Genomic DNA, 25560 nt, shown 5'->3' with positions numbered 1-25560 from the left:
GACAGCCTTCACCCACATCATCCTTCTCCCTATTCCCTTTCCCCTCCCCATCCCCTCCTTCCTGCCCTCCTACCCCCGACTACTCATCCGACTCAACCCCTCCGTCTCCCCCTCGCCCTCGCCCTCCCCATCCCCGCCCTCAGTATCAATCTGCTGATTCAAAACAATACTATACACACTCGCCTTGAGCAGCGTAAACACCAAACTCGTTTTCCTTTCTAACCCGCGGAGCCCATCGAGGATCGCAGCGCTGGGGTTGTTGGAGAGCGTTAGGAGGAGGGATGATAACTTGGTGTGGTGTTAGCAAGGAAGTGCGGAGGGGTGGGGAAGATGGCGGAGGAGAGATAAGTGTGAGGAGAGATAAGCGCGAGGAGAGATAAGTGCGAGGGGTTTGGATTGCGACGGATACAGGTATACTCACATTATTCAGATTCCCCAATAATCTCGCATATTCATCCAAGACCTCTTGTTCAAGCGGACTGAGACTTTCTTCTCCTTCCGACGTTTGTGAGGCACCGAAGTTTTGTTCCGCGCCGCTGGATGCTGGTGCGGGTTCTGAGGCCATGGTTTGCTATCTTTGCTTTCTTCTGTTTGTTTTGTGTACAATTGGTATGGAGTTGGGGTGGTTGTGTGGATGGGTAGGTATGTAGGTAGGTAGGTAGGTAGGTAGGTGGTGTTGTATCTATATCCGCGCGTGGATGTACAGTAAGAGACGGCGAGCGAGCGTGGGAGATCGTGCGGCGGCGGGGTGAATTGCTTTGCGCTGAATGCGTCGTCGTGCGTGGATTGGATTGTGCTATGATGTGTCCCTTGCTAAAGAATGAATCCCGGTATACGATCTCCGACTTCGACGTCGTATAGGCTGGGCGTGCCGGTGTTATTCAAGGTACTTGCGTAGCGTCGTCCTCGTTTCGTCGCGTTGTTTGACAAGAAACAAGGGTTCTCGCGAATCGTTGTCGCGTCTTCCCCGCAAACTCCGCGTTGGCCCATGCGTTCTTTACCCTCAATCACTCCATCATGACTTACGGGTGCTCAACTAGAAGTTTCGAAACATAATAGCACATTACGTTAATTTCACTGGTCACATCACACAGCACAGTTGACATCTCAAAGATATCTTTCTCATTGCTTCTGCTACGCCCTCCCGGTACCATCCATCCATCCATCCCTCGACCCTCGACCCATCACCACCACCATCTCCATCTTCCCTGTCCAAGCTGCCTCCGCTCTCAGACTAGACAACACTAGACCAGCATGACCCACACCCATGTTCACAACAAAAAAATATAGACAACGCCAGAGAAGATTTTACAGCACACGAAAATGCTGATTGATAAGAGAGAAGAAAACGAGCTCGAGAGAGAGAGAGATCCCTGGGCGATCAAGAAACGAAGAAAGCTAGAATGAACTCCCTGGAACGCCGCTGTGATGAGGAAGAGAAACGCATTTGTCTATGATCCGTCGCAACAAATGAGTGGAGTCAAGAGGACGACTTTCGATATACGAGGTCCTCCGGTGAGTGATGAATACAGTGCGCGTGTTTATCATACGAATTATCGCCTGGTCTATCGTTGCGAGTTGGTTTGTGTGAGGTGAAGATGCGACGAGTGTTGGTCTTCATGGTGGTGGTCGTCTCCGTCGTGGTGCAGAGTAACGCTGTTGAACTCCTCAAACGGATCTGCCAACTCGCCCATCGGCGTGGCGAGACCAGAGTCTAGCGGGACGCCCTTGACCCTCGCGGCGCCAATGTCAACACTCTGGGACTCCTTAACATTCCGGAAGTTGGGTGTCTCGACACCTTGGCCTTGATGAGGGACAATCGGTGGCTTCATGTGCCGTAGTAGGGCCCATGACGTCGTCTTGAAGAAAGGTGCCGTCTTGATGTCGGAAGCGCCGGCACGGGATCCAAGTCGCCTAGTCTCGTCCTTGATCAATAGCTTGCGAATGATGGCCTTGCAGAGACTACAATTGTTAGCACAGAATGCACACCAGGTACGAGTTACAACTTACTTTGACACTTGCGGCGCACCAGAACCCTCGGGGAAGGGCACTTCATCTCGAAGAATGTTGGCAAACGTCGCGTTGCGGTTCTTGCCCTTGAAAGGCGTAGTTCCGTACAACATCTCGTAGATCAATATGCCAAGGGTCCACCAATCGACCGCACTCGTATGTCCACAGCCCTTGATGACTTCTGGCGCAATGTATTCCTCGGTTCCGACAAACGAGTTGGTTCGGAAATTGTTTATGCATGATTTCGTGTCGATGGTTGGTAGGTTGTTCGAGGAAGTACCGCTTCGGCCGCTGAGGATCATGGTCGGGCGACCGCCGGGTTCAGACTGTTTCGACAAATCGAAGTCTGACAACATGATGTGCCCAGACTGATGGAGGAGGATGTCTAAGGTTGTTAGTACAGGGATACGTAGAGCGCGAGATCTAACATACTCTCTGGCTTCAAGTCTCGGTAGATGAAGCCCATCAAGTGGAGGTATTCCAACGCAGCCGTGACTTCAGCTGCGTAGAATCGGGCGGCATCCTCGTCAACGCACTTGTTTGGTCGTGTTTGGAGCGCTCGGAAGAACTCACCACCGCTGCAGTATTCCATGCAGAGGTAGAGGTGGTCTTCGGACTGGAAAGAGTGGTAGAGAGTAACAATAAAGGGGTGGTTGCTGGTCGCCAGGATTTCCTGCTCAGCCAATGCGCGCTTGATCTTGTTTCGCTTGATCATCTCCTTTTTGCTCAACACTGAATTTGTTAGCGCATGTTGTCTGAATTGTGGATGCGATTCACACACCCTTCATAGCATATAGTCTGCTGGACTTCTTCTCCCGCACCAAGTAAACCTTTCCGACATCGCCCTTGCCGATCAACTTGATCTTGTCGAAGCTTCCTGGCCCGACCTCGACGTTGCGGACCTTGATGGAATTCGAGCTGTAGGTTCTCCTGAAAGCCACAGATTGTCGGATCTGGCCTGCCGTGGGTATGGGTTTGCCAGCTTCTATGGGTAGGAGGTGAGTCGGATCCTGGGTATTCGTCTCGACCATGCTCAAGGTGGACGAGTTGGGGTGGTGTAATACAGGCTGCTTGCCGAGTTCTGCAGTCTGTGGCCTATCAGTATTCTTTCCCGAAGAAAAGAGACCTTGGGCATTGGGTGCGGAAGCCACCCTTCGTAGTTTCCTAGCCAATTCCTCTTTCCCAGCTGTTGTGGCGTGATCGTCGGTAGTCGCTGCGCCATTTACTTGCGTCTTGGGCATTGCGGGGGTGTCTGGGGGTGATGGAGGCACGCTGCCTGCATTGTGATGACGCAGCGCGGGCGGTCCTTGGTGGGCAAAGTACGGGTTTGCGTGCGCGGTCGGCGACACGCTGTCATCCAGGGGGTTGCCTTCGCTGGCGACGGTCTGGGAGCGATTGCGCGAGATGTGGGGAATGAACCGCGATTGGCGGAACCCCGACTTTTCGTTCTTCGAGTTTGTGCTGCCATCGTCCGAGGACTTGTTGGCGTCGTTGCTGCTGTTGATGCGGAAAAAGTTCTTGATGCGCTGCGAGACCTGGCCGTCCTTTGGATTGACTGACTTGTTGGTGGACAGCGCCTTGCCCGAGAAGGTGCGTTTCTCCGTCTTTTCGGCCATGGTGGAGTGGCTTGATGTGGACGAGTTGAAGAGCTGCGTCATAGCAGTTACACAGGGCCGGTGGGCGAGTGCAGCGGGCGACTCTGGTGTATTGGGCGGAAGCTGGGCGGGTGCAGGGAGACGGTGTTTGCGCAGTTGCACGATCAATGGGCCATGTCACTGTGGGTGAGGGCAATGTCCAGGGTCGCGGTGCGTGTGGCTGGGGCGGCTCGGTGAAAGAATGGCTCCGTCACGAAGGCGCAGGCGATGGGAGAGGGGAGTGCGCGTGAATGGGGTTGGCGGCGCTGCAGAGACAAGCAGGGAGGAGTCGGGAGCAGGGAGCGAGGAGCAGTGGTGGTGTAGTAGGGCCAGCCAGCAGGTTGGGAAGGAAGGAAGCCAGAGCCGTGCCGGCGACAAGTACGGACTGCGGCGAATGATGGCGGAGGCCAAGTGGGACCGCCCGAATCCCTGTCTACCTAGGGAAGCCGCGTGCGAAGCCACCTAGCCTCACTCCAGCCAGCCAGCCAAACCGACACCGCATCCATCACCAATCACTCAGCCACCACGCAAACATCAAAACATGGGTTTGCAATGCTTGGAAATCCACATCCTGCGACGATTGCGCCTTGGGGTCGTGATGATTCCCTACCCGCCATCCGAACCCTGTGCCGCGCTCCCAGCCAAGAACGCGCACCCATCTGACCGTTCTAGCACCGTGCCTCTTTTCCCCACGACCGCAGCTGTCGATAAATCACGCTATTTCCCGATTTATCAGCAACGCGCAAAGCATAACGGCACGTCATCGCACCAAACACGGCTGTGCGACTCCGAGACACATGCATCCATCGTGATTCCTGAATTGACCCAATGTAAATGAATGCTATCAGCCTGCTGTACTCGCACACACACACATAGTTAACGTAGCTGTACATCGGATGCTTGTGATGGCGACGCGCATGTTTCCGCTGTTTCGTCCACTGACGACGGCCTCGGACGCCAATCTGTTCTAGAACCATTTCTCCTTTCGGCATAGCGTCGCTTTCGGACCCTATCCGTCACTCCGACACATCGGCCGTGCGCGATTCATCTCGTCAGCTCACTCCGACCACGCACACCAGATGACTGCAAAGAAGGGACACTGATTACAAGACACGCTTTTATTATTATCATTATTCTACTACGCAACGGATGACTATACTGACTACCTATTCATACAATGGCTGAAGTTATACGCAAGATGCTGACGGAAAGGAGATAAGACGTGGATGGCTGGCCAGATGACTCGTCTCCGCCCATGACACGTCCCTTGCCGTGTTCTGCCAGTCCACCAATGTCACAAGAAATATTGAAGGAAGACTGTCGGAGATATGCGTGGGCTGCCGTAATTATTGCTGTGCCGCAGTGGAAAGCTGTTCAAGGAAGTTCGTGGACGTGGAAAATGTTGCCGTTAAGAGAAGATGTCGGACGTGTCGCGTACTCGATGAGGGTAATGTAATCCTCGGCCGAATCCAAGGATACCTTCTGCGACAGAGAAGAGAGTCAAGAGGATGTATCATACGAAGACCTAACGAGTCCCAAGACGTATCCAACCAGCGTACCAGGCCGTCTGACGCGGACAACGACGACAATGCACGATGAGCAATCAGGTGCGCGAGTTCCTACGATGCGCCTCTATCTCATCGATCTCGGTCCTCTTGAGTTGCTGAAAGCGCTGTCGCCACTTGTCGGAACGTTTCTGCCTCTCGTCGGGAGACATGGTTCGAGGGTCGTCCTTCTTGCTGCGTCGGAACTTGTTCGTCACCTGCTCGAGCTTGGCCTTTGCAGGCGAATGCTCTCCGGACTTCTTGGGGGAGCTCGGTGGATTGGCGGGTGAAGATGCTGCGGTACCACGCTCGATATCCGATGCTTTCGCGGGGGAAGATGGCGCCTTCTGCTTGCCTTTGCTGCTGGATACCCCGAAGCAGCTGGCGTTGCTCTCCTCGTACTCCACAGACATGGGCGCTTCGGTAGAGCGGCTGTCTACCGCAACAGACGAACGACGCTCCTCAATTTGTGTGTCGTTGATCATCTCCGACAAGTCGTCCATGGCGCCATCGAGCCCCGACAAGCGCTGGTTGGCAAAGTGTCGAGGAGCAGGCGCGCCGTAGCCACCAATCTCGCTCGGGCTCAACTCCTTGGGCGTCGGGTAGAAGCGTTGCATGCTGAGCGCGGTACTGTAGCTTCGATTCTGGATCTGATTGCCGAAAGACTGGTTGGACATGCCGCCGTTTGGCACAGTGTCTACCCGGGACGCGATACCCATGTCCTGCATGCCCCTGCTCGCATCATCCTCGACGCTTGGGAATACTTGTCGATATCCAGACGTCATCCTCTGGGGAAACATCACTGGAGGGTTCAGGTACTGCGCGGCAGAGACGACACGATGGGGAATCTGCATGGCTTCGTTGCGAACCATGTACTGAACGGGAACATCCTTAACGTTTCCTTGGTGGCCATACCCTGAGTCGCGGCGCATATCATCTGGTATACTACCCTTCGCTGATCGAACGTTTTCCTGGGCCCCGCTGGCGTTGTTGTGGTTGAAAGTCATCTCGACAGCAGAGTCGTGAGGTAGGGACCCGGCAACAAGACCTCGGAGCGAAGGCGTCCTGGAATCAGTACCGCGTCGATACTCAGCTTGACGCTTCTTCGACTCGTCTGTAAGGAAGTGCAGAAGACCCTGGATGTAGCCTTGTAGAACCTCGGGACTGTCAGGAATGCCAACGTGATCGTAGCCCGCCTGGTAGCCTTCCTGGTATGTAGACGGAACATGTGTTATACGCTTGCCATTGAAAGGCCAGTTCTCGTCGGTGCCGGTGCGTTGACTGGAGCTGGTTTGCGGCGCCATGTTGCTGCTAGAAGCGGAGATTGACAGGCTAGGGCCCATTGTAGGAGCGTGGTCTATCATAGTGAATTGCGGTTGCTCCGAAAGATCTTGACGTATGGAAGGCAGAGAAGGTTGTTTACCAAACGCCTCAGGCCACGAGGTGAGCTTGGGTGCAGGATCGTTAGTCCTGGAACGGCCAGAATCGCCTTCGTTCCATGGACTAGCTGGCCAGTGTTTCTCGGGTGTAGATGGTACTGCAGTATTCTCATTGGATGACTGCTCTGTCCCCTTAATCTGTGGCGCTACTCGTGTTGAGGAATGCTCATGCGTGTTTGTAGGGAAGAAGTCCATGGTATCAACGCTAGACAGACTATGCTTCTGCGAAGACATTCGGCGTTCATGCTTGCTAGCCACTGGCATTTGCTGTCCTCGCCAAGGAGAGCGCTTCTCTGGTGACGGAGTGGGCGGAACAGTGCCTTGGGTGGTACTAGTCTTCATGACAGGCTCGTATGTAGGGCTCTTCGGGTTTAGAGCAGATCCCTTCTTGACTTCCTCGGGAGGTGGTGGCTTGATTTCAATAGCTCGAGAGCGGCGGCTAGCGGATCCTGGAGGGGAATGAGGCGGGTTTGTTGCGGTGGGAACAAAAGGTGGTGGCTCCGCAGAGAAGGCGGACAGCGGGCCAAAAGGCTGAGGTTGGGGTTGATAAACCGGCATGGGCGGATACGGCGCCGCGAAGGGGTACATGGGAGGAGCAAACGGTTGCTGAAATTGCGGTCCGAAAGGCGGCATAGCTGCTGAGCCTGCATTCGCGCCGGAGAAGGCGCCATGTTGAGTGGTGATGTTGTCTGACTCAACCGCGGTTATCTGCTTTCGAAGTGCGTCGAGCTCGACGATGAGGCACCGCTTCTTCTCGATCATACCCGCACGCCATGCCTCGCTCTGCTGGCCTGCTTGCAGTACCTCAGTCTGCTCTACTGTGCGGAGCTCCTGCTTCTTGAGAGCTTGTTGCGTCTTGAGAGTCGCGAGGTCCAAGCCAACAAACGGTGTGTGGGTGTTGGAGCGCGATGGCCCGAACGCGGCTCCCGATGGAGCTCCATGAGTGGTCATGGTAGACGGATCCGACGTCTGCTTGCCTATGGGATCCATAGCAGCGGGGCCGGCGGGAGGTATCGTAGGATTGGTTGCGTTGACTGCTGGCAGTGCAAACATGCGATCGCCAACGAAGATGACAAGTTGACCTCCGACGACTTCAATGCGAGCGGTGTTGTTAGGGTTCTGGTGAGTTGGTGCTTGCATGACGTTGCCCGGTGCGACGCGCAGTGATGGTTGTGGTGGTCTGTAAGTAGCGTCCCCGTATCGGGACGTGCCGAGCGGTGGAAGGTCGCTAGGAACTATACGTCCACCTGCAGTGACTCGTATACCGGGTGGGCTGCCGTGCTCTTTGAGAAGCTTCTCCGCCTTGCCGCGCTTGATTGACGGCGTGGGTGATGGCCGTTTGTGAGGTCCGAAAGGAACAAGGTTGGCTGGAGTGGGTACACGCAAGCTTCTGTTTGATGCTCTGCTGGGCAGATTCGCCGATGCGGACGCTGACGGGCGAAGGACGTGTTCTAACGAGAAGCGCAATTAGTTACTGCTCCGTGTGTAGCAGTGGCAGGAAGAAAGAAGGCTTCGAGCCTAGCGATAGAAGAGTGTGATGGAGTCGGTCGGGTGTAGTGTGAGTAGGGTAAAGAAACACAAGACGCGTCGGGTATGATGTTCCTCGATGGGGAAGGTGAACGGTGAAAAGTGAAAGGGTGAGGAGGATAGGCCCGGCACTGACCTCTGATCACATCCTCATCAGGAAACTTCTCGATCGACACAGCTGATTCCGACACCGAGTCGCGAAGTGCGAGCAGTTCGTCCACCCTGTATGCGAATGACATCATGGCCAGTCCGTCACCCTATAGGTGTACCGAAGGCAACGAGCCGCGGACCTGATTGAGCCGTTGGTATTACGGGGCCAATGAGATGTGGAGCCGGGGGAACGAAGAAGACTGAGATGGTGTGATGCGAATATCCTGTCGCCGTTAGTGCTGGTTCTCGACCTCACACACTGCTGTGATGCTGCATGCTCGTGTGGTAGACGATATGTAAGACAACGACTTACCTCAAAGCTGATCGATGGGAGCCAATGTGAACAAGCGAGTGACAGCTATCCAAAAAGCCGAAGCGCAGCAATGCGAAAGAAGAAAAGGCGGAACAAGAAGATGGAACCAAAACGAGTGTGTGTTGAGGGGATGGACGGAGGACGATGTTGGATAGGTTGTTATAGCCCGCATCCTGTCGCGACTTCTCGTCGAATAGCCGATCGGAGCTGGCCATTGAGGAAAGAGATGACCAAAAGCCGGCGTAGGAAGGGTTGAAGAGAAGCATCGTGAGATTTGTAGAAGTGGGGATGCAGACAAGCGCAGCTGCCAGGTGAGATAGTTGAGGAAAGAGCGATTGACACACCTCGGTGTTGGACCCCGGCGTGGACAAGTGCGACCTTGATATCATAACACCTAATGCAAGGAGAAGGAAGACTTGAAGTGAAGAGGTTGCATGGCTCTTTGAAAATATGCAAACACTTACGTTACTCTTCACGTTACAACTCTCGTAATTGTAGACGGTTAGACATATCTCCTTCCTGAACTCTGGTATACCTGGCTGGAAACCCCTAGACGCCTTCGCTATGCTCTATGCTAGATCAAATACGCCATTTTGCACCACCCCTTCCCCTCAGGTTTTCCGGTGCTAGTCATCTGTATGTCAATGAGATGATCTACCTCCTTCGAGTAGCTCTCGCACTGGGAGGAGGCGCCGACTCGAAAGCATCATCAGACTCAATCTCATCATCACTCTGCACATAGATTAGCAAACGTGGACCCATCAAGTATCATCTTCACTTACCGGCTCCTGTACAGCCTTCTTTCCTCTCGAAGCCGCAGGTCGCGTGGGCTGACTGCGTTGCGTGAGCGGCTGCGAGAAGTTCAGCTTCGTCTGAGTCGCCGGCGCCTTCGCTCTCGCAGTAGTAGTCTTCTTGGCCGGTGACTTGGCTCGCGCTGGGGCTTTTGTTGTCTTTGCTTCAGGTTTCCTTGCGGGAGCTTTCTTCTTTTGCGAAGCCACGAAGAGGTCTTCGGCACTGTCATCGTCTTCTTCCTCTTCGGGTACTTCCTCATCATCATCGTCGTCGATCATGATTACGTCGTCGTCGTCTTCGTCGGACTCTTCTTCTTCTACGACCTTCTTCTTGCCTCGCCCGCCCTTGGCCGCAGGTGCGGCCTTCTTGGGAGCTGCTGCTTTCTTAGTAACCGCAGCCGGCTTGCGGGTTGTGCCAGCTGCCTTGCCACGTCCGCGGGTGGCAGCTTTCTTAGTCGGTATGGACGCTAAGCTCTCGTCATCGTCTTTCTCGCCTTCGTTATCAGACCTAATGATAGCGGCTGGCTGATCGACCCAGGACCCATCGAAGTCGCTATCCCATCCAGCTGGCTTGGGCTTGACCTTGGACTTCCGGGTCTTCTTTAACTGTCCTGAAGCGAACATGTCTTCTAGTTGTTCTCGGTACTCCGCCATCTCCTTGACGATCTCCTCTTCTTCAACGTCATTTGCGTCCATGAGGTGCTTGAGCTGAGTGCTGAGACTTTCCTTCACAAACTGCTCCATGGCGTGCTTGTCGTCTTTGTCTACAAACTGCGACACTGCGTCTCCGAAGGAATTCTGTGGTAAGATGGTCAAGGTCTGGGCCGTGAGAAACTCCTTCACCAGCTTGTCGACCTTGACTGAATCAATCGAGATCTCCGCAAGTATCTCCGCATCTGGCTCTTCGGCATTATTCTTCAACGCCCGGTTCGTTGCCTTCTTCTTCCGATGAAACTGTACTATGTCGTTGATGTTGGCGGCCTTGCCCATGAACCGATTCGAGATGCGCTGCGGGTTTTCACAGTGAAACTCGCCTCCTTGTGGAGCTGTGTACTCGACACGAAGCCGAACAAGCGGTTTCGGAGGGTCGTCGTCATCTTCTTGTCGATCCTCCTGTAGTTCAAGCCAATCCTTCTTCGCTTCTTCGATAAGCTCCTCAATGACCTGGTTCAGATACTGGGTAATCTTTGCACGGTTATCGCTGACGCGCCAGAGCTCCTTCTCCTTGATCTCCCTCTCTTCCGCAAGTACGATTTCTTTCATGATGAAGGGTCGCACAGACTTCAGGCGGATGTTCTCAGTCGTGAATTCCTTGCCGGTGACGCTCAGAATGCAGACATGCTTGGGGACCGCTTCTCCAGGCATGAGAGAGGTAGCAACGGAGGAACCAGGCTGCATGACATGGAAACCCATCTCGGGGTTGTATCGCGGGTCAATTAGACATTCGTGTTCGTGGCCCCACACGACAAGGTCCATGAAATCGGGTAGGAAGTTCTCAGGAAGGTAGCTGGTAGGTGTATGTGCATGGTGGTTCTGATGTACACTCATGAGGTTGAACCACTCGTCCTTTTGCGTTCCAGGTTGAAAGAACTTGACGTTGCCGTCTCGCCAGGTATGGAACAATCGCTCGTCGCGAACATTGCTGAGGCCGTAAAGAGCAAGCTTGGTGCCGCCCTTTTGAAGCAGCACCGGCTTCACATTGATCTTATCGACTTCTGGGGTACGACCGAAATAGTTGACGAAGCCAGACGCCTGCAGTAGATCGAGAGGGGAGAATGAACCTTCGCCTGACGGGTCATCGTGGTTGCCGTGAATGGCGAATACGGGTATAGCGATATTGATATCTTCGTCTTCGTAGTTGACATGGTCAAACATGCCTCCGAAGTTCTCGCTCGCGTCGCTCAGCATCTCCAGTTCGCATGGCTTCTCTCCAAGACAATTCATACGCAGTGACCGCATGACCTGGTACATTGATTTTCTCGACGGTTTGTTCTCATGAAAGAGGTCTCCCGCATGCAGTACCATGTCCACATCGTGCTCTTTCGCTAGGCACATCACCTCGTGGAATGTCCTCCAGCTGTCGTCCTTTCGCTCTGCGTCGCGCTCGTTGTACCCGACATGGCTATCTGTGGCGACGAGTATTCGGATGGTGTCTGCACCTGCATCATCCATTAGCATATACTTCCCGTCTCATCTCAGGCTCGCTTATACCTCGCTGCTGACCGCGTGCTCGTGGCGGCATGGTGGGCGGTTGATGGATTGGAAGAGACGTGGACTCCTCAACTCGTAATGCTGGCAGAAGCAATTCGGCGACGCAAAGTTCCCCTGGGGCACTGCAGATGTATGTTACCAGCAGACACGCCACTGCAGGCCTGATAGTCGCGAGCAATCACTCACAATTCGCGACGCGCTTCCGCCTAAGCCAAGCCCTTAGCGTCCCCCGCGCTCTCACGTGCATCCTGAAGCCATCGGAAGCCGTCGAAAACATTCGCCGACCTCATCATTCACGCATAACGTCGCAATGTTTCCCACACGGGCGCTCTGCGCTCGATCGGTCTGGAAAGGTAAGATGCCGTCCGGACATGTTCGTTTGTCAATGCCTAGCAATCTAACTTTTCACAGGCCCCAATATCGTCCCGTAAGCCACTACTATCAAGCCCTGCGAAATGCGCCCTAATCATGTCGAAGCCTCCCGATAGCACAGAAGAAGGCGGGTGAACGAATGCCACCGATCAAGACACAAGCGCGCTCCGCTACCATATTACCGAACTTCGTCGGCCTCAAGTTCCAGATACACAACGGGAAGAGCTACCTAGATATCACCATAACGGAGGACATGGTGGGACGAAAGCTTGGGGAATTTGCGCCGTATGTCTGCTACAGTAACTGGCTTTGCTGGAGGGCATGAGAAAGGGAGTGCTGACTTTGAATCCAGGACACGGAAGCAGTTCATGTACAAGCAGACTAAGAACAAATGAGCAATGGGACGCATATGCATCAAATGGGAGTTTGGGTATCATTTTGGTTTATCTAGAAGCCATTCTGTACTGCTATTGTACAAATATGATGAGCCCTTCGTTGGGCGGGATGCCTCCATGTTCCGAGTGATCAGTCCCTGCGCCTGTGATGCCGTCCAACGCCTAAAATGCATGTCGATGTCCCGAATTACCACATCCCGTCGTGTTCCAGTTTCATGGGTTCCTGTCCGTTGGTTGAAGGCCCTAGCGGTAGAATTCTCCGCGCTTGATGTTGACGCCGTATTCGCCTACTGCCATACCCAGGTCCTCCATAGTAAGCACGGTGCGTCCTTGATTGCCACCCTGGCCTCCACCTCCATATCCTGGGCGCTGGATGCCGAGGTTGTAGTCCTTGGCCTTGGAGCCGCTATCCTTGCCGCCAGGCGCACCACCAGGCGCTGCTGCTGCCGGCGCTCCTCCTGCGCCGCCCATAGGGTTGTTACTTGTGGTGTTGGATGACCTGATGCGAGAGAACTGGTAGGCGTCGGCCGCGATGTCGGCGATGAACTTCTGTGTCGCGAGCGCAAGGAGACGTGCGAGGTGTTGTGATGTCTGAGGTGGCGGTGGCAGACCGGCGCGTGTCAAGTAATAGTTGGTCACTGCATCGGGTATCTGGAGGCCTGGTTAGTGTGCGATGCTTGGAATGGAGACGGCATTTAGCATACGATCGGCGCGTAGTCATCCATCTTGCCTAGGAACTCGCGCAATGTTGCGTCCTTCTTCGCAGGTATGCGCGCCTCAAAGGCGGCGGCAGAGTCTGCCATGCCGTTGACCGCTGCGGGCTCTGCATCGTTTGCGCCGTCGAGATTCATAGCGTCGGTTTCCAGTCGTGTCGCGTCTTGCTTGATTTCGTCGTCCACCGTCTGGTCTAGTTCGTCGTTGACCTCCATGTTCGTGTCCGGAGGTTGGGAGTTGGTTTCGGACATAGTTGCGATACGAGTCATATGTGTTGCGACGTGGTAGTGCGAGGTATGACGTGGGGTGGTTTGTTCGGGTTGCTGACTGCGGAGACAAGCGCGGGAGTGACGCGCCAAGCAGCAGGGGCGGTCACGTGACCGTCAGGGTGATTGAGTGAGCTACCTTCACTGCACATGGACTCTACAATCACGTACAATAGCTATCATCGCGTGGATCTAGAGAGTCGCAGTACTTGTGTTATTGCAATCAGTCTATGCTACTTATGATACCTTAGTGATCCTGCATCAGAATAGGATACGCCCCGTTCGGGTACTCCGGTTCAGGCGGAAGGCGTTCGCACTACGCCTGGATGGGCAACAACCTCAACGTCCATCCTCTGCTGTCATCTTTCGCTGAACCTCCCAGTTCCCTAGCAATAAAGCGACGAAGCGCAGAGCTGGAGTCGGATGGAGTGGAAAGGAAGGAGTTATACCAGTGAGAGGAGATTTGAGGGAACTAATACAGATGTGCTCAGGGAAGTCAATGCGGCACCCCGCAGAACCTCAGCCAGACCTCGGAAGACTTCTGGGAGTCAGAAGCGTAACAGCCTACGAATTGCCCTCCGCGCACGAACCCAACGAACGTCGCCGACAACGAAACCGTGACGGGTGTTGTCCGACTCCCGCCTCCAGGGCTGTCTCTCGACATAGAGCACGTGTGCAGCAGTCACGAAATCCTTTTGTCCACAACGTCAGTACGAGCGAGGGCTGAAGATAAAGCCAACACCAACAGCAGATGTAGCACACATATGGCTTGTCAGATAAACGGTCTCGCGCGTAGTTGCGTGTCGGAAGGCTTGTTTACCGTGACAGCGTCAGAACGTTGCGGGAAACTCATCTCCTTCCCCACAAGCCCGGGCAGCCTTGTGCCACCATGTCATCCTTGTGTCACCGCTCTCACCGGAGCCGTGGATGCTACTGGGTCGCCGACCTGACGATACTGAACTAAGTACGTCTACCATCGACAATTTAGCCTATCATTACACGGACCTGAAGAGCGGGTACGACGCCGACCACCCAGACGGCAAGGGCGAAAAGCAGAAGGTTTGGCAATTCTGGTACGAGCAACACGCGCTGCCACCTAACGAACACGTGATCGACGCTCAGAGCTGGATTAAAGGCTATACTCTCGTACGAGGTCATTGCAAGCTCGGAGTGGAAGAATATCTGTAAACGCTTCCAGAGCGGCCGACCAGCGCAGCGAGATGCGCTACTGCGCCTTGCGCAAGAAAGCTTGTGTGGCAATTGAGACATGCTTCGATACAGACGCTGCTTTCAGCTCCATGATGCGAGACGCCTTCACGCCTTCCAATTCGAGAGATAACTAGCCGGACTCAATTTTGCGAGTAAACCTGAAGGGTCTTTCTGCCGCTTGCTGATCAAATTCCACAGTTTGTTCAGATACGTAATTTTGGAATGCATCCGTACTAGAGCCATACCGGCATCGTGGTAGGTCGGCGATCTTACAAAATCGTACCATAGCAGATAAAGTGCTTTCTACCAAGAAAGCTTCGCATCCTTCCCGTGGCCCGCGTCCGCGTCATGCCTCACCCGCCCTTGCATCCGTAGTGCTGACACTGGTTTGAGGCGTTCACTTTATTACATCCCTTCACCAGTTGTGCAGACGGTGCACCACCGCAACCTGATCTAGATCTGGGGGCCTTACGTCTGCATGTCCACAATTCGGGTGTCTAGCGCAACGCATCTATATTGGAGATAAAAAAGGGTCTCCGAGGTCTGAGGCTAATTACCCGGCTAGGCTAGCCCTCTGCAGGTTACTGGAGACAGCTGTGGCGCATGCGCTGGCCTTGGCCCCACCAGACGAGGCTTGCAATCCACTACCACCATCTCATGAAAACGACGAAGACGATATTGTGCACAAACATCGCAGTAGCTGCTTGGGTGTCTGATCAAATTCTCCAGAACCGAAATTACCGAACTCGCGTCACGATCAGCCACTACATCGGTTCCTTCCAATGATTCCAAGGTCATCTTCATGAGATAGTGCCACAGCACCGCACCGTCGTGTAGCGTATGGACAAGCCTTGTATCCGCCGCGACTACTAAGGCCCGCTCCGCACGCTACTGTCAGGCGTTCCCCTTTACTCCGGTGGACAGCACCCCTGTTGCAAACCGCGAAGACGACCCATGTGTAGAGTAGAGGCATGCTGGTACTCGGAGCCGTCGATACCACAGTCAAACCTGACCCACGTCGCACAGCAATCTACACTCGAATTGACCGGTTCGTCTCTAGGGCTTACACGGACTTCCATGCCGGTTTCACTTCAAAGAAAGACCTCATGCAAGGCCTCCAACGTTGACATCACATTGAAGCCTCCTCGGCGTTCATCTCTAGTTCAATTCATCACAGGAACGTCGGTCTATGGATGGAGAAGCCCGACGGGCCGATATCTGCTAACGAGAACGCAAGGATAATCCACTTCGTGAAGGGCCACAGCGTCTCGAAGATTGTTTTCGGCCCACGAGCAAGCAGTGCCAGCCTCTTGATGGCTAGACTCTCTCCACCAGGGCTTTCTGCCATAGCTCTCAACTCAAGCACCGGGAGTCTAGCATAGCCATCCTTCATCTATAAAGCAACCTGCCTCCCTCTTCTCAATTCTTCATCCACTCACTCCTCAAACCACTTCATTCACTCTACAACCGCAAAACTCAACCCGCAAACCTTCAACATGCAGTTCACCCAGATCCTCCTCCTGGCCATTGCGCCTTTCATGGTCGCCGCCACCCCAGTCGACGCTGAGGGTGTCACTTCCGTCAACAGCTTCCCCCTCGAGGCCCGCGGCGGCAAGGACTTCTGCGGAAGTGATCTGCGCTCTGCTGGCGGCGCTTGCACCTTCGGTGGCGGCGAGAACGACCCCCACGCTTGCGGTGTTAAGGACAGACAGGTTGTCGTAAGTGTCTCCAACGTGCAATCTGCAAGACTGAATGCTAACAATTGCAAAGTTGTACTGCAAGGGCGGTATCTGGACCATCGACCACCGCTGCGCAGCTGGTCAGATTTGCAGGTGCAACAAGGGTACTCCCAAGCGTGGCGACCTGGTTTGCAAGTCTGGTTAAATTACTGGTTGCTTTTCGGTCACAAGTGTTAAAGAGTGGAGTCTGAGGATTGCAAGGACGTGTGGTGGAGAAGTCTCTCATTCAAGGTTACATACCACCAATTTATTTGACAACGCCCTGATGCAATGGAATCGTTCAAGAAATTATCATACTCATCACCATGTTTAAGGATCTTCAACTCTCGTGCACCTGCTGTGTCGCTCAGACCGTGTTTCTACATCCTTTTTGCACGATTGCGCGTTGTGTCTGATTCCTCCCCAGTTCTGCAACTCCACTTAGCAATCTATACTCTTTCCAAGAGAAGCGATGGCTGAGGTTGGGAGTCATCATATCATGGTTCCTTGGTACCGAGAGTGAGTACCCAGGTAGTTGCTGATAGCATCGCGCGCACGGACACGGCAGGCGCGGAGGGGCCAATCGGAGTGGTTGTGCCTCAACTACTCACAATCATCAGATCTCTCCACGACGCGTTCTCCACTTCACCTCGCGGGACTCATTATCGTTCTGACAACCGGATCTACATGCGACCCTATAGAACATATCAGAAAGCAAACAGGACGACTTCGACTGGCTTCACCATGAATTGTTTGGGAACCCCCGCTTTGACAAACGCTCCGCAGCACCTGACCCAGGCAACGAGCCAGCTTCAAAATGAGGGTTCAGCCTTGTACCAGCTGCACTTCCAGCTACGCGCACCCCCGGGCAAGACGGCGGCGTGTCATCCGTCCCTGCAGTAGCAACCGCGCGTTTTCCATTGACTGACACCCCATATCGACATCAACCAAATCAACTTAAGATTGTGCTCAGGCCCCAATACATCAACAGAACTATCCAGACGCTGCTAAAGTTCCTCCACTACTCATCACAAACGGCGCGTGATACCGCGCTGTATTCGTTTTCGTCTAACATAAAGGCACCACGCCGCACCCCGGCACCGAATTGCAAACGACTCTGCAAGCCTTCTTGTGGAAGGAGCCATCTATCGGACAGGATATAGCGAATCATGGCCACTCTTACTGATCTACCCCCAGAAATCCTAGAACAGATCTTCCATTTCCTCGGAAGCATCGACGACGTCCACCATCTTGGACGCACATGCACCAAAACCCACAAAGTCATCGAATTCCGCAACATCTATCTCGAGATTATGCGCTCGATTATCTACTTCAACCCCCAACACCGCTACGACTTCCAGCTCAACAGAGCCTTGTTCCTCCATTCCAAAATCGTTGCGCACTTTCAACACCATGTGTCGCGCTTGCCCGCCAGCCAACCTGGAATCAATAAGAATAACTGGGAGCATTATTTAAACAGTACGGCTAATGCATGCTGCTCGCCACAAGAATGGACAGATGATGCAATCTGTGACGTGCTGGCACGATACCAAGGGTTACGCGTGCTGGAGAACACGTGGATGGAAAGGGAACTCCAAGAGCAGGACTTCTTGTCTGTAGATCATACATCGGATGCTCAGCGGCTCGTGCATCGATTTCGAACGCTAGTTGGCCGTGGCGATGAGTTCACATACGATGATATGCCTCCACGCAATCCGGAAACGCCACACACATGGGGTTATCGCAGTCTCAACGCCGATCAGAGAGGACGATTCTATGCAGCGGTGGTGTGCGTCTGGCTTCTCAACGAGATCAAATGGGTGTTGACTCACTTTTCCTACCCGGCGAACTTCACTATCCAGATTGGGATCTTAGAGTCGTGCAAGAGCAGGATTGTGGCAGAGGAAGATACCCCACTGTTGGATGAGCTGGACCGTCATGCTGTATTTACTTTCATGTATCAGCATATACTTCCACTCCATGCCTTATCCCTCGCCGACGCCAGTTCTTCGCACCTACCCTTCACATTCGTCTCCGATTTCTCCAAGGACATGGCTCACTGTCCTAGGTACGTATCGCGCATCGACAATCCCATCTCATGTAACACTCGATTGTATCTGTACTGACCACCACGACAGACTGCTCCAACTCTTCCTAATGTCCGGTCAAACTTACTTCCAACCCCCCGACCTAATTGACCTCATCGTCCGCTCCAAGGCATCCCGGCGCCGACCTTACACCTCCCTCCCCACACCCAGTTCAACCAAGCGATGGAGACACCCTCGACGAACTCACTTCCAGCCCCACAATGACCTCTGCAATGAAACCAACAAGGCGCATATCCAGCATATGTCGACGCGGCATCTTACGCTCATCACGCGCTCTTCCTTCCACCAATCGCGCTACGATATGACTCAAGGACTTATTAGAGCTCCGGCGCTTGGCCAGGCGTTGTTCAGAGTACCGGATCATGCGAAGCGGTATTTTTATGATCGCGCTATGGTGGCGTTTGAGATGTGGGAGACGAAGCGGACGGGGTTGAAGGATATACGGACTGTGTTTCCTAAGAAGTGGGAGGAGATCAGGTGGTGCATTTGGTGGTGGGCGGGCAGTGAGGAGAAGGCGAGGATGAAGATGGAGAGGTTGAGGGAGACGGTGGGGTCGCGGTAGGGCGAATCTTTTCTGCGATGCATTATTGATGGATCATCCCACCGATGATGTTTGATGGACAGATGTCGGACGATGGTTGGAAGGGAAACATTAGGAAGGAGCTTTTCATGGTCGAGACAGGCTCGTTGAGGTCAGGAAATGCGATACTCCAAAGTGCAGGAGATCAGCAGAGTTCCAGATCGGGGAAAAAAGGACAGCCGGTACACTCGGATACTGAGATCGATTCGGGGGGAATGAACACAATAGTGGCTGTCTAGGAGAAGCTGTGGTCAGCTGCCGAGTATACGCGTACCTGTATAGCCAAGGTCAAAGTGCGTATATTGCATATCCGGGGTACATAGCGGCTACTGCTCGCAATGCCGAACATAAAACAATAAAACGCTGAACAATATCAAAGAGACCCTAGTTCCAACACAACCTATGACCGCCCAGTATCTGACTCGCAATAGATCCATCATGTTCATCAGGGTCGCCCTAATCACATCACTGGCTTGAGTGACCTAAGCTCCCCACTAATTGTTGTAGGTAGCAGTATTATTCTCAGTATTGGTTACCTAGGTACTTTCGCATCGATCGCATGTCATCATGTGACGTGACTATTTTCGGGTATGCCCAGGTGTGGTCTAAGACATTGCGGGCCGGAGCGAGGCAGTGTGGCTGGGATTGTGGCTGTCGTCAAAAGAAATCATCGATCTAAGGCCCGAAACTTCCAAGCCTCAGGCCTGAATGCTTATGAATATAGAACAGGGCAGCAATCATGACGCAACTTCTATGGATCATGGATGATACCTGAGATACGCAGGTTAGGCATCCTTTTGACATCATTGTGGCCTGCTTGGACTGTGTTTGAGAATGACTCTCAATTTACGCATACTTGGATGCCGAGGCGCATTCGGCCTCGAGGTGTGGCGGAACGTCTAAACCCCATGGCATGAACACCATGTCGACGTTGACGTGCAGCAACACTCGCCTTGGTCTTGCTTCATAGAGTTAAACCATTTACAACGGGATTAGCATCCGCAGCTTATCAGTTCCAATACATCGGGTACAGCGGCTAGGATGGGTGAAGACATAGTGGTGCTCTTGGTGGAGCGGAGAAGGTGGACAGTTGAGGACTAGCTGGCCAGGCATGACTATGAAGGCTTGTATATCGCAGACAGACAATACGGACTGCTAGGAGCTCGCGGCAAAAATCGGGAAGGTCAATGGCCGCGTTCCGTTTTCCCGTAGGCACAGGGATCGATAGATGGCTCGCTCGTGCTGCCGACCATTGGCATAGGAACGTGAAAGTGCCGGCACAACACGGCCCTCACCGAGGCGCCCGATGTCCCAAGATCCAAGGCCAATTGGGTGCAAGCAGGTGCGCTGACATGAGCAGACGGCGAGGTTTGCTGTTTGTGGGAGCGCAGGCAGCCATGTATAAAACAGCTTTTGGCAAGTGAGGGGTCGAAGATACTCGCGAGACGTCATTGGCGTGTAGAAGCGCGTCAACTGCGCTGCTGGAAAGTGAATGCAGAACCACGATGAATGCGAGGGTTGTCAACGCAAATGCAGCCATAGAACAGGCAGGCGACATGTCAGCTGCTAGCAGCTACACGGCGGCTCTCGGGCCCTGGGCGAGGTCGTGGTGAATGCGCCGAAGTAGCGTGGGCTGTCGGGTTCTCTTAGAGCACCACCTTAACGAAGAAAAATTCGCGCTTGAGAGTGACCCTCTTTCTCCCACCTACGCTTGCTTCTCCCGCACACACGACAGCCAATTTTCTTGCCTGGCGCCCCGTCTGCCTTGATCACGTCGCATCCGACCCTCAGACGCCGCCTCAGCCCGCTCCGTCGCTGTTGCACGCACGCCAGACGAGCCTGTACCGCAACCCTCGTGTGCCTGGAACCCGTACCTCACTGCACCGTCCAACCCTCATTATCCGCCAAAACCCACCGCCCACCCCGAGCACTCCGCCGACGCAGTCACAGCTACCCTCTCTGCGCGACTGCCCGACCCGCCGCCCACGCAGACTCGCTCCAGAGGTTAGTTCCGCCCACAGCACCGCCCACGCCCGCCGCACGCTTGCTTCCTGCCTTGCTCCCCGCCTCGAGTTTGCTCGGCACGCTGCGCAACCCTCCTCCCCTTCTCCGCCTTGCAGCCTCTCCCAGTTGCGCTCTGTCTTTCACTCGCGCTCCTTCCCGCTTAGCCCTCGGCGGCCCACGCAGTCATTTCGACTTGTCGTGCGCTCGCTCCCAGTCCTCCACCACAACCGCTCACGTCACTTGTTTCCACCACCACGCCTTATATGCTGCCCACACTGCGCTTGTAGTACCTCTGTCCTTCGCTAACCCCCGTCACTGCAGTACGCGCAATTACCGTCACAGTCGCCAAACAGTGTAGTAGGAAGCATTTACTTTCCTCACATTGTGCGAGGCCGCCTCGGTACAAAGCCCTCGTCCAGCACACTACCCAGCTCTCCATCAGTGCAGAGCTATATCGTCGCCGCACCGCTTAGTCGTCAACGCAAGGCTTGGTAGCAGCAAAGAGATTTGCGTGCGGGGAGGTCAAGAGCAACCTCTCCGGACATACCAGCGTCAACACCTGTTGGCCAGCTTGTCGCAGCGCTCCCACCGGGGACCCTAAGCGCTTACTCTCGTCTTACCAGCCGGACTTTAGTCAAGATCCACACAAAATCCAAAATGGCCTCCACATTTTCATATGCGCAAGCTGCAAAGGGCGTCGTCACGCCTGCCACCACGAGCAAGTCGGCATCCGGCTCTGCTACACCAGCCAAGGACGGCAACGGCGCATCTGTCCCAGAGACTAGCGCGTCACCCAGCAACTGGGCCGAAGACGTCGAGTCTGAGTCGCGCCCTGAGCAGCCTGCGAAAACCCGCGAGGCGCGCACAGAGCAAGCCGCACCCAATGTGGTCAAGGTTCCACAACCCGTAGATGCCTCCAACATATCCTCGCCGGATATGGGAGCCTCCACTTCGTCGACAGTCACCAAGGACGACGATGTTTCCTCGATACCGAACACCTCCTCTGAGTCGACCACCTGGGATAACAAGTCTCAGGCCTCCACCTCGGTTGATAAGTCGGTTGAGCCAGTCGAGAAGACCTCTGACAAGGTCAAGAAGGCCAAGAACGTGCCTGCTAAGCCTCTCCAAGAGGCGCCTGTACCGACTGTGAACCCTTGGAAGATACGAGCGGACACAATTAAGTCTCAAGTGCAGAAAGTTGCGCCTCAAACAACTCCCAATGGAGTGTCCCATGGGGCAAACGGAGTTCAGGCCAAGAACGGCGACTCAAAATCTCAAGAGAAGATTACAAACGGCGAGAGCAGAAACAAGGGACGAAGAGAGTTCAAGGGTGACCTCGATGTGAGGAACGGTGCTAAGGGCAGGTTCCCCGAGAAGGATGTCAAGGCAGCCCCGGCTTCGAGCGCGCTGCCTCCTCCACCGAACCGCGACCAGGAGTCATGGCCGACTCCCGAGACCGTCATCGACGAGGATCGCAAGAAGGCCCAAGAGAAGGGCGAGAAGGAGCAGAAGGAGCGCAAGGATGGCGCTTCGACTAGCAAGCATGAGTGGGTGAAAATCCCCTACACACCAACAGTTGTGTTCAACACGCCTCTGCCAAACGCGGCAGGCGCTAGGAGAGGTGGCCGTCCCGGAGGACGCGGTGGAGTAGTGAACGGCGGCAGGCCTACTAGCTTTGGCAACGGTGCAGAACAGACCGAGAAGGATGGATTCGCACCAAACGGCGAACAGACGAGGCGCGAGCGCGCTGAGACAGCTACCCAAGATGCGTCTCCCAAGGCAAAGCGTACTGGTAGCGCAGATGCCCCTACACTTAACGGCCAGGCCCCTGTAGTCAACGGCGACGCCGCTGGCAAAGCCGCTGGCCCCGTACCTCCCGAGTCTGAGGCGCAGCCCAGGCGATCGTCATTGTCCAACGTGCCCGCCCAAAACGGCGCTTACCAACGCCAGTACCCCAGCAAGCCTCACAAGGGCCGCCGAGGCGAATTCCACGGTGCCGGAGAGCGAAGGAGAGATGGCGCATCCTCACCTACCAAGGATAACACCTGGGGTGAGCGTCAAAATTCTGCTGGAACGCAGACAGACGTCAATGGAGATGGTGAGCGTAGAGCGCATACCTTCCAGGACGGCTCCTCGCATGGCCATTCCAAGCGCTTTAGCTCGTTCTCTAACGGCCGCGAACGTGGCCGTGGAGGCCGTGGCGGCCGTGGAAACTACACCAATGGACACCACTTCACCAACGGACACTCCACGTCGAGCTTTCCCTTGGGCCCGCGATCGCCCACGACTTTTGTACCTGAGAGCAACAGCTTCTTCCCCGCGCCTCACGGCAAATTCGGTCGCAACAACCACCGTTCACAGTCATTGACCACCGATCCTTACAGGTATCCACCATTCCAGCCCGGGTACCCAGCTCCTATCCAAACGTCGCATGAGATGTATCCTTATGGAATGCCTGCGCCCATGAGCGCTGGATTACCGTACAGCCCATACGGCGTTGATCAGTACTCGGTCTTCGCTATGATCACGACCCAAGTGTATGCTTTTAATCCGCCCATCACAATGAACATGCTAACAGATAACCAGGGAGTACTACTTCTCTGTTGATAACTTGATCAAGGACTTGTACCTACGTCGCCACATGGACTCTCAGGGATTCGTTGCTCTTGAATTCATCGCCGGTTTCAACCGCATCAAGAGCCTGTCTCCTGATATCGACATGATTAGGCTCGTCTGCCAACAGTCTGCCACCATCGAGTACCGCACCAGCGAGAACGGCCAGGACAGACTACGTCGCAAGGACGGCTGGCAGCAGTGGGTTCTTGACATGGCCGAGCGTGATCCGTCTGCACAAAACGAGGGACCAAAAGAGCTGAACCAGCCTCAGGTCTCTCGCCCTGCAGGCTTCGACCCGTCCAACCCTCCTCAGTGGTCGGCCATGTCCCCAGCATTCAGTCCGTTTGGTAACGAGGGCGCGTATCCCCAAATGAACGGTTTCCATCCCGTTGCCCAGGATGCCGGTTCAGTGCTGGCGGAGACGAATGGCGTGGCTGCCGAAGAAGTGAACGCGGCCGTCTCGAATGGTCACCCAATCGAGAGCTCGACAAAGGCTGTGAGTGGAGATATTCCTGATTCTTTTTCCGACTTGCAACTCGACAGCTTGACAGTCGTCATGCGCAAGCAACCCCCGTCGCAAATGTCGTTGCCTCCTTCCGTTTCCCGAACGTTTTCTAATGGCTCCATCGATAGTAAACATGGCGTGCCAGATGAGCCGGAGAAGTCTATCACCTGCCAATTGAGGGTCAACGGTGCCGGAATGTCTGATGGGTAAGTTGCTGTTTCAGAGGAGTTGAACGTATGCGCTAATCACGTCGATAGTAGCCCTGAGAGCCATCTTCATCACCCACAACTCGACACCGACCCGTTCCGATCGACTTCTCCAATCGCCCCTGTTCGCCTCTATTGGGTCAAAGATCACCACCGCCCAGTTCACACCATCCCTTCTGATTCATCGCATGAATCGTATTTTCACCTTCGATCCAAAGCTCTTCATCAGCGTTCCAACGCACCCCTCGGCACAACCCCTTACGACATGAACGTTCTTTACCAATTCTGGTCGCATTTCTTGATTCGGAATTTCAATCAATCAATGTATGACGAGTTCCGCCATTTGGCTTTCGAAGACGCCGCCCACCGGAGGACGGATACTGGCATTTCCAATCTTACCAAATTCTACGGCGAGTCTTTGCTTTCGCCACAGAGCGTGATTCGACAGCGGGTAGCTTCAGACTTTGTTGAACTTATCAGGACCGAAGACGAGCGAAATCCAGCTTTCGATCAGCTGAAAGCAGTTTATCGCAGCGGCAGCATGGACCCTCGAAGCCGACAGCGTATTGATGATTTGCTTGATGCAGATACCTTGGCTCTGTTGACACCGCCATGATGCTTTCAGGGTGCTGTCTCAACTCTGTCGTATGAGCCAAGGTTTATGCACGTCTTCGTCCCGGTCTTCGGTCTTGTTGCTTCTCACCTTCCCCTTGCGAGTTTTCGGACTGTGTATACATTGACAAAAAGTTCATGTTCTGGCGTTTTCTACCCGGTCGGCGGCCGACCAACTGTTTTTTCCTCCTTCGATAGAATGCCCTCGCGTCTCGGAAACCTTTTCCTTCAATGTTCACACGAATTACCAATCCCACAATACGAAATACCCTTCTCAGGAATATCTGGCTTTTCCCTCCTTTTTCCTGGATCTAGGGGCCTCGTAGCATTGAAAGCTGGCGTTATTGTGTGTGTGCGTCTACCTTTTGCATGTTCATCCGACTCAGCATACAAAACTCGATGGCAGCTTTCTCTCCCCCCAGGCATATATGGTAATCATGTTCTTCCTTTACTTATAGGTGGATGTGGTTGCTTGGGAGTCTTATTTTCCATGAAGCAAAGTATATAAGCGGATGTCAGGTCTGCGGATGTGGCTTTTGCTTTGTAAAAGTACGAAAATGAATACCTTCTGTTCCTGGTATTGAGCTTAGACCCGTATGGTGAAATCTTACCTCGATCTTCCAGGTATCGCAGGAT

The 25560-nt window shown here is 54.2% G+C and overlaps 7 protein-coding genes across 7 annotated transcripts; 3 read left to right on the top strand and 4 right to left on the bottom strand.

Annotated features, from left to right (window-relative positions):
• Nucleotides 1–1565: 1565 nt before the first annotated feature.
• Nucleotides 1566–3626, bottom strand: NRC2 (serine/threonine protein kinase, AGC; the record flags this gene model as incomplete). Its single annotated transcript, XM_051451320.1, has 4 exons — nucleotides 1566–1962; nucleotides 2011–2395; nucleotides 2443–2742; nucleotides 2792–3626. 4 exons carry the CDS (start codon nucleotides 3624–3626, stop codon nucleotides 1566–1568), a joined length of 1917 nt encoding a protein of 638 aa, XP_051297607.1.
• Nucleotides 3627–5247: 1621 nt separating this feature from the next.
• J4E86_010825 (uncharacterized protein) lies at nucleotides 5248–8393 on the bottom strand (the record flags this gene model as incomplete). The annotated part of the gene is made up of 2 exons (XM_051451319.1): nucleotides 5248–7994; nucleotides 8291–8393. 2 exons carry the CDS (start codon nucleotides 8391–8393, stop codon nucleotides 5248–5250), a joined length of 2850 nt encoding a protein of 949 aa, XP_051297606.1.
• Nucleotides 8394–9271: 878 nt separating this feature from the next.
• On the bottom strand, nucleotides 9272–11650 carry J4E86_010824 (uncharacterized protein; the record flags this gene model as incomplete). Its single annotated transcript, XM_051451318.1, has 3 exons — nucleotides 9272–9349; nucleotides 9400–11567; nucleotides 11620–11650. The coding sequence occupies 3 exons, from the start codon at nucleotides 11648–11650 to the stop codon at nucleotides 9272–9274; spliced, it is 2277 nt and encodes a 758-aa protein (XP_051297605.1).
• Nucleotides 11651–11929: 279 nt separating this feature from the next.
• RSM19 (mitochondrial ribosomal small subunit component) lies at nucleotides 11930–12386 on the top strand (the record flags this gene model as incomplete). The annotated part of the gene is made up of 4 exons (XM_051451317.1): nucleotides 11930–11972; nucleotides 12031–12046; nucleotides 12097–12276; nucleotides 12344–12386. 4 exons carry the CDS (start codon nucleotides 11930–11932, stop codon nucleotides 12384–12386), a joined length of 282 nt encoding a protein of 93 aa, XP_051297604.1.
• A 243-nt stretch (nucleotides 12387–12629) lies between these two features.
• Nucleotides 12630–13351, bottom strand: J4E86_010822 (uncharacterized protein; the record flags this gene model as incomplete). The annotated part of the gene is made up of 2 exons (XM_051451316.1): nucleotides 12630–13037; nucleotides 13091–13351. The coding sequence occupies 2 exons, from the start codon at nucleotides 13349–13351 to the stop codon at nucleotides 12630–12632; spliced, it is 669 nt and encodes a 222-aa protein (XP_051297603.1).
• A 2720-nt stretch (nucleotides 13352–16071) lies between these two features.
• Nucleotides 16072–16459, top strand: J4E86_010821 (uncharacterized protein; the record flags this gene model as incomplete). The annotated part of the gene is made up of 2 exons (XM_051451315.1): nucleotides 16072–16293; nucleotides 16346–16459. The coding sequence occupies 2 exons, from the start codon at nucleotides 16072–16074 to the stop codon at nucleotides 16457–16459; spliced, it is 336 nt and encodes a 111-aa protein (XP_051297602.1).
• Nucleotides 16460–21642: 5183 nt separating this feature from the next.
• Nucleotides 21643–24316, top strand: J4E86_010820 (uncharacterized protein; the record flags this gene model as incomplete). The annotated part of the gene is made up of 2 exons (XM_051451314.1): nucleotides 21643–23522; nucleotides 23572–24316. The coding sequence occupies 2 exons, from the start codon at nucleotides 21643–21645 to the stop codon at nucleotides 24314–24316; spliced, it is 2625 nt and encodes an 874-aa protein (XP_051297601.1).
• Between the last annotated feature and the right edge of the window lie 1244 nt (nucleotides 24317–25560).

The sequence above is a fragment of the Alternaria arbusti genome (genome assembly GCF_024043155.1).
Source record: "Alternaria arbusti strain BMP 1465 chromosome Unknown scaffold_25, whole genome shotgun sequence".
Lineage (NCBI taxonomy): Eukaryota > Fungi > Ascomycota > Dothideomycetes > Pleosporales > Pleosporaceae > Alternaria > Alternaria arbusti.
The sequence above is the reverse complement of the archived record's forward strand: the minus strand, read 5'-3'. Positions and strand labels throughout refer to the sequence as shown.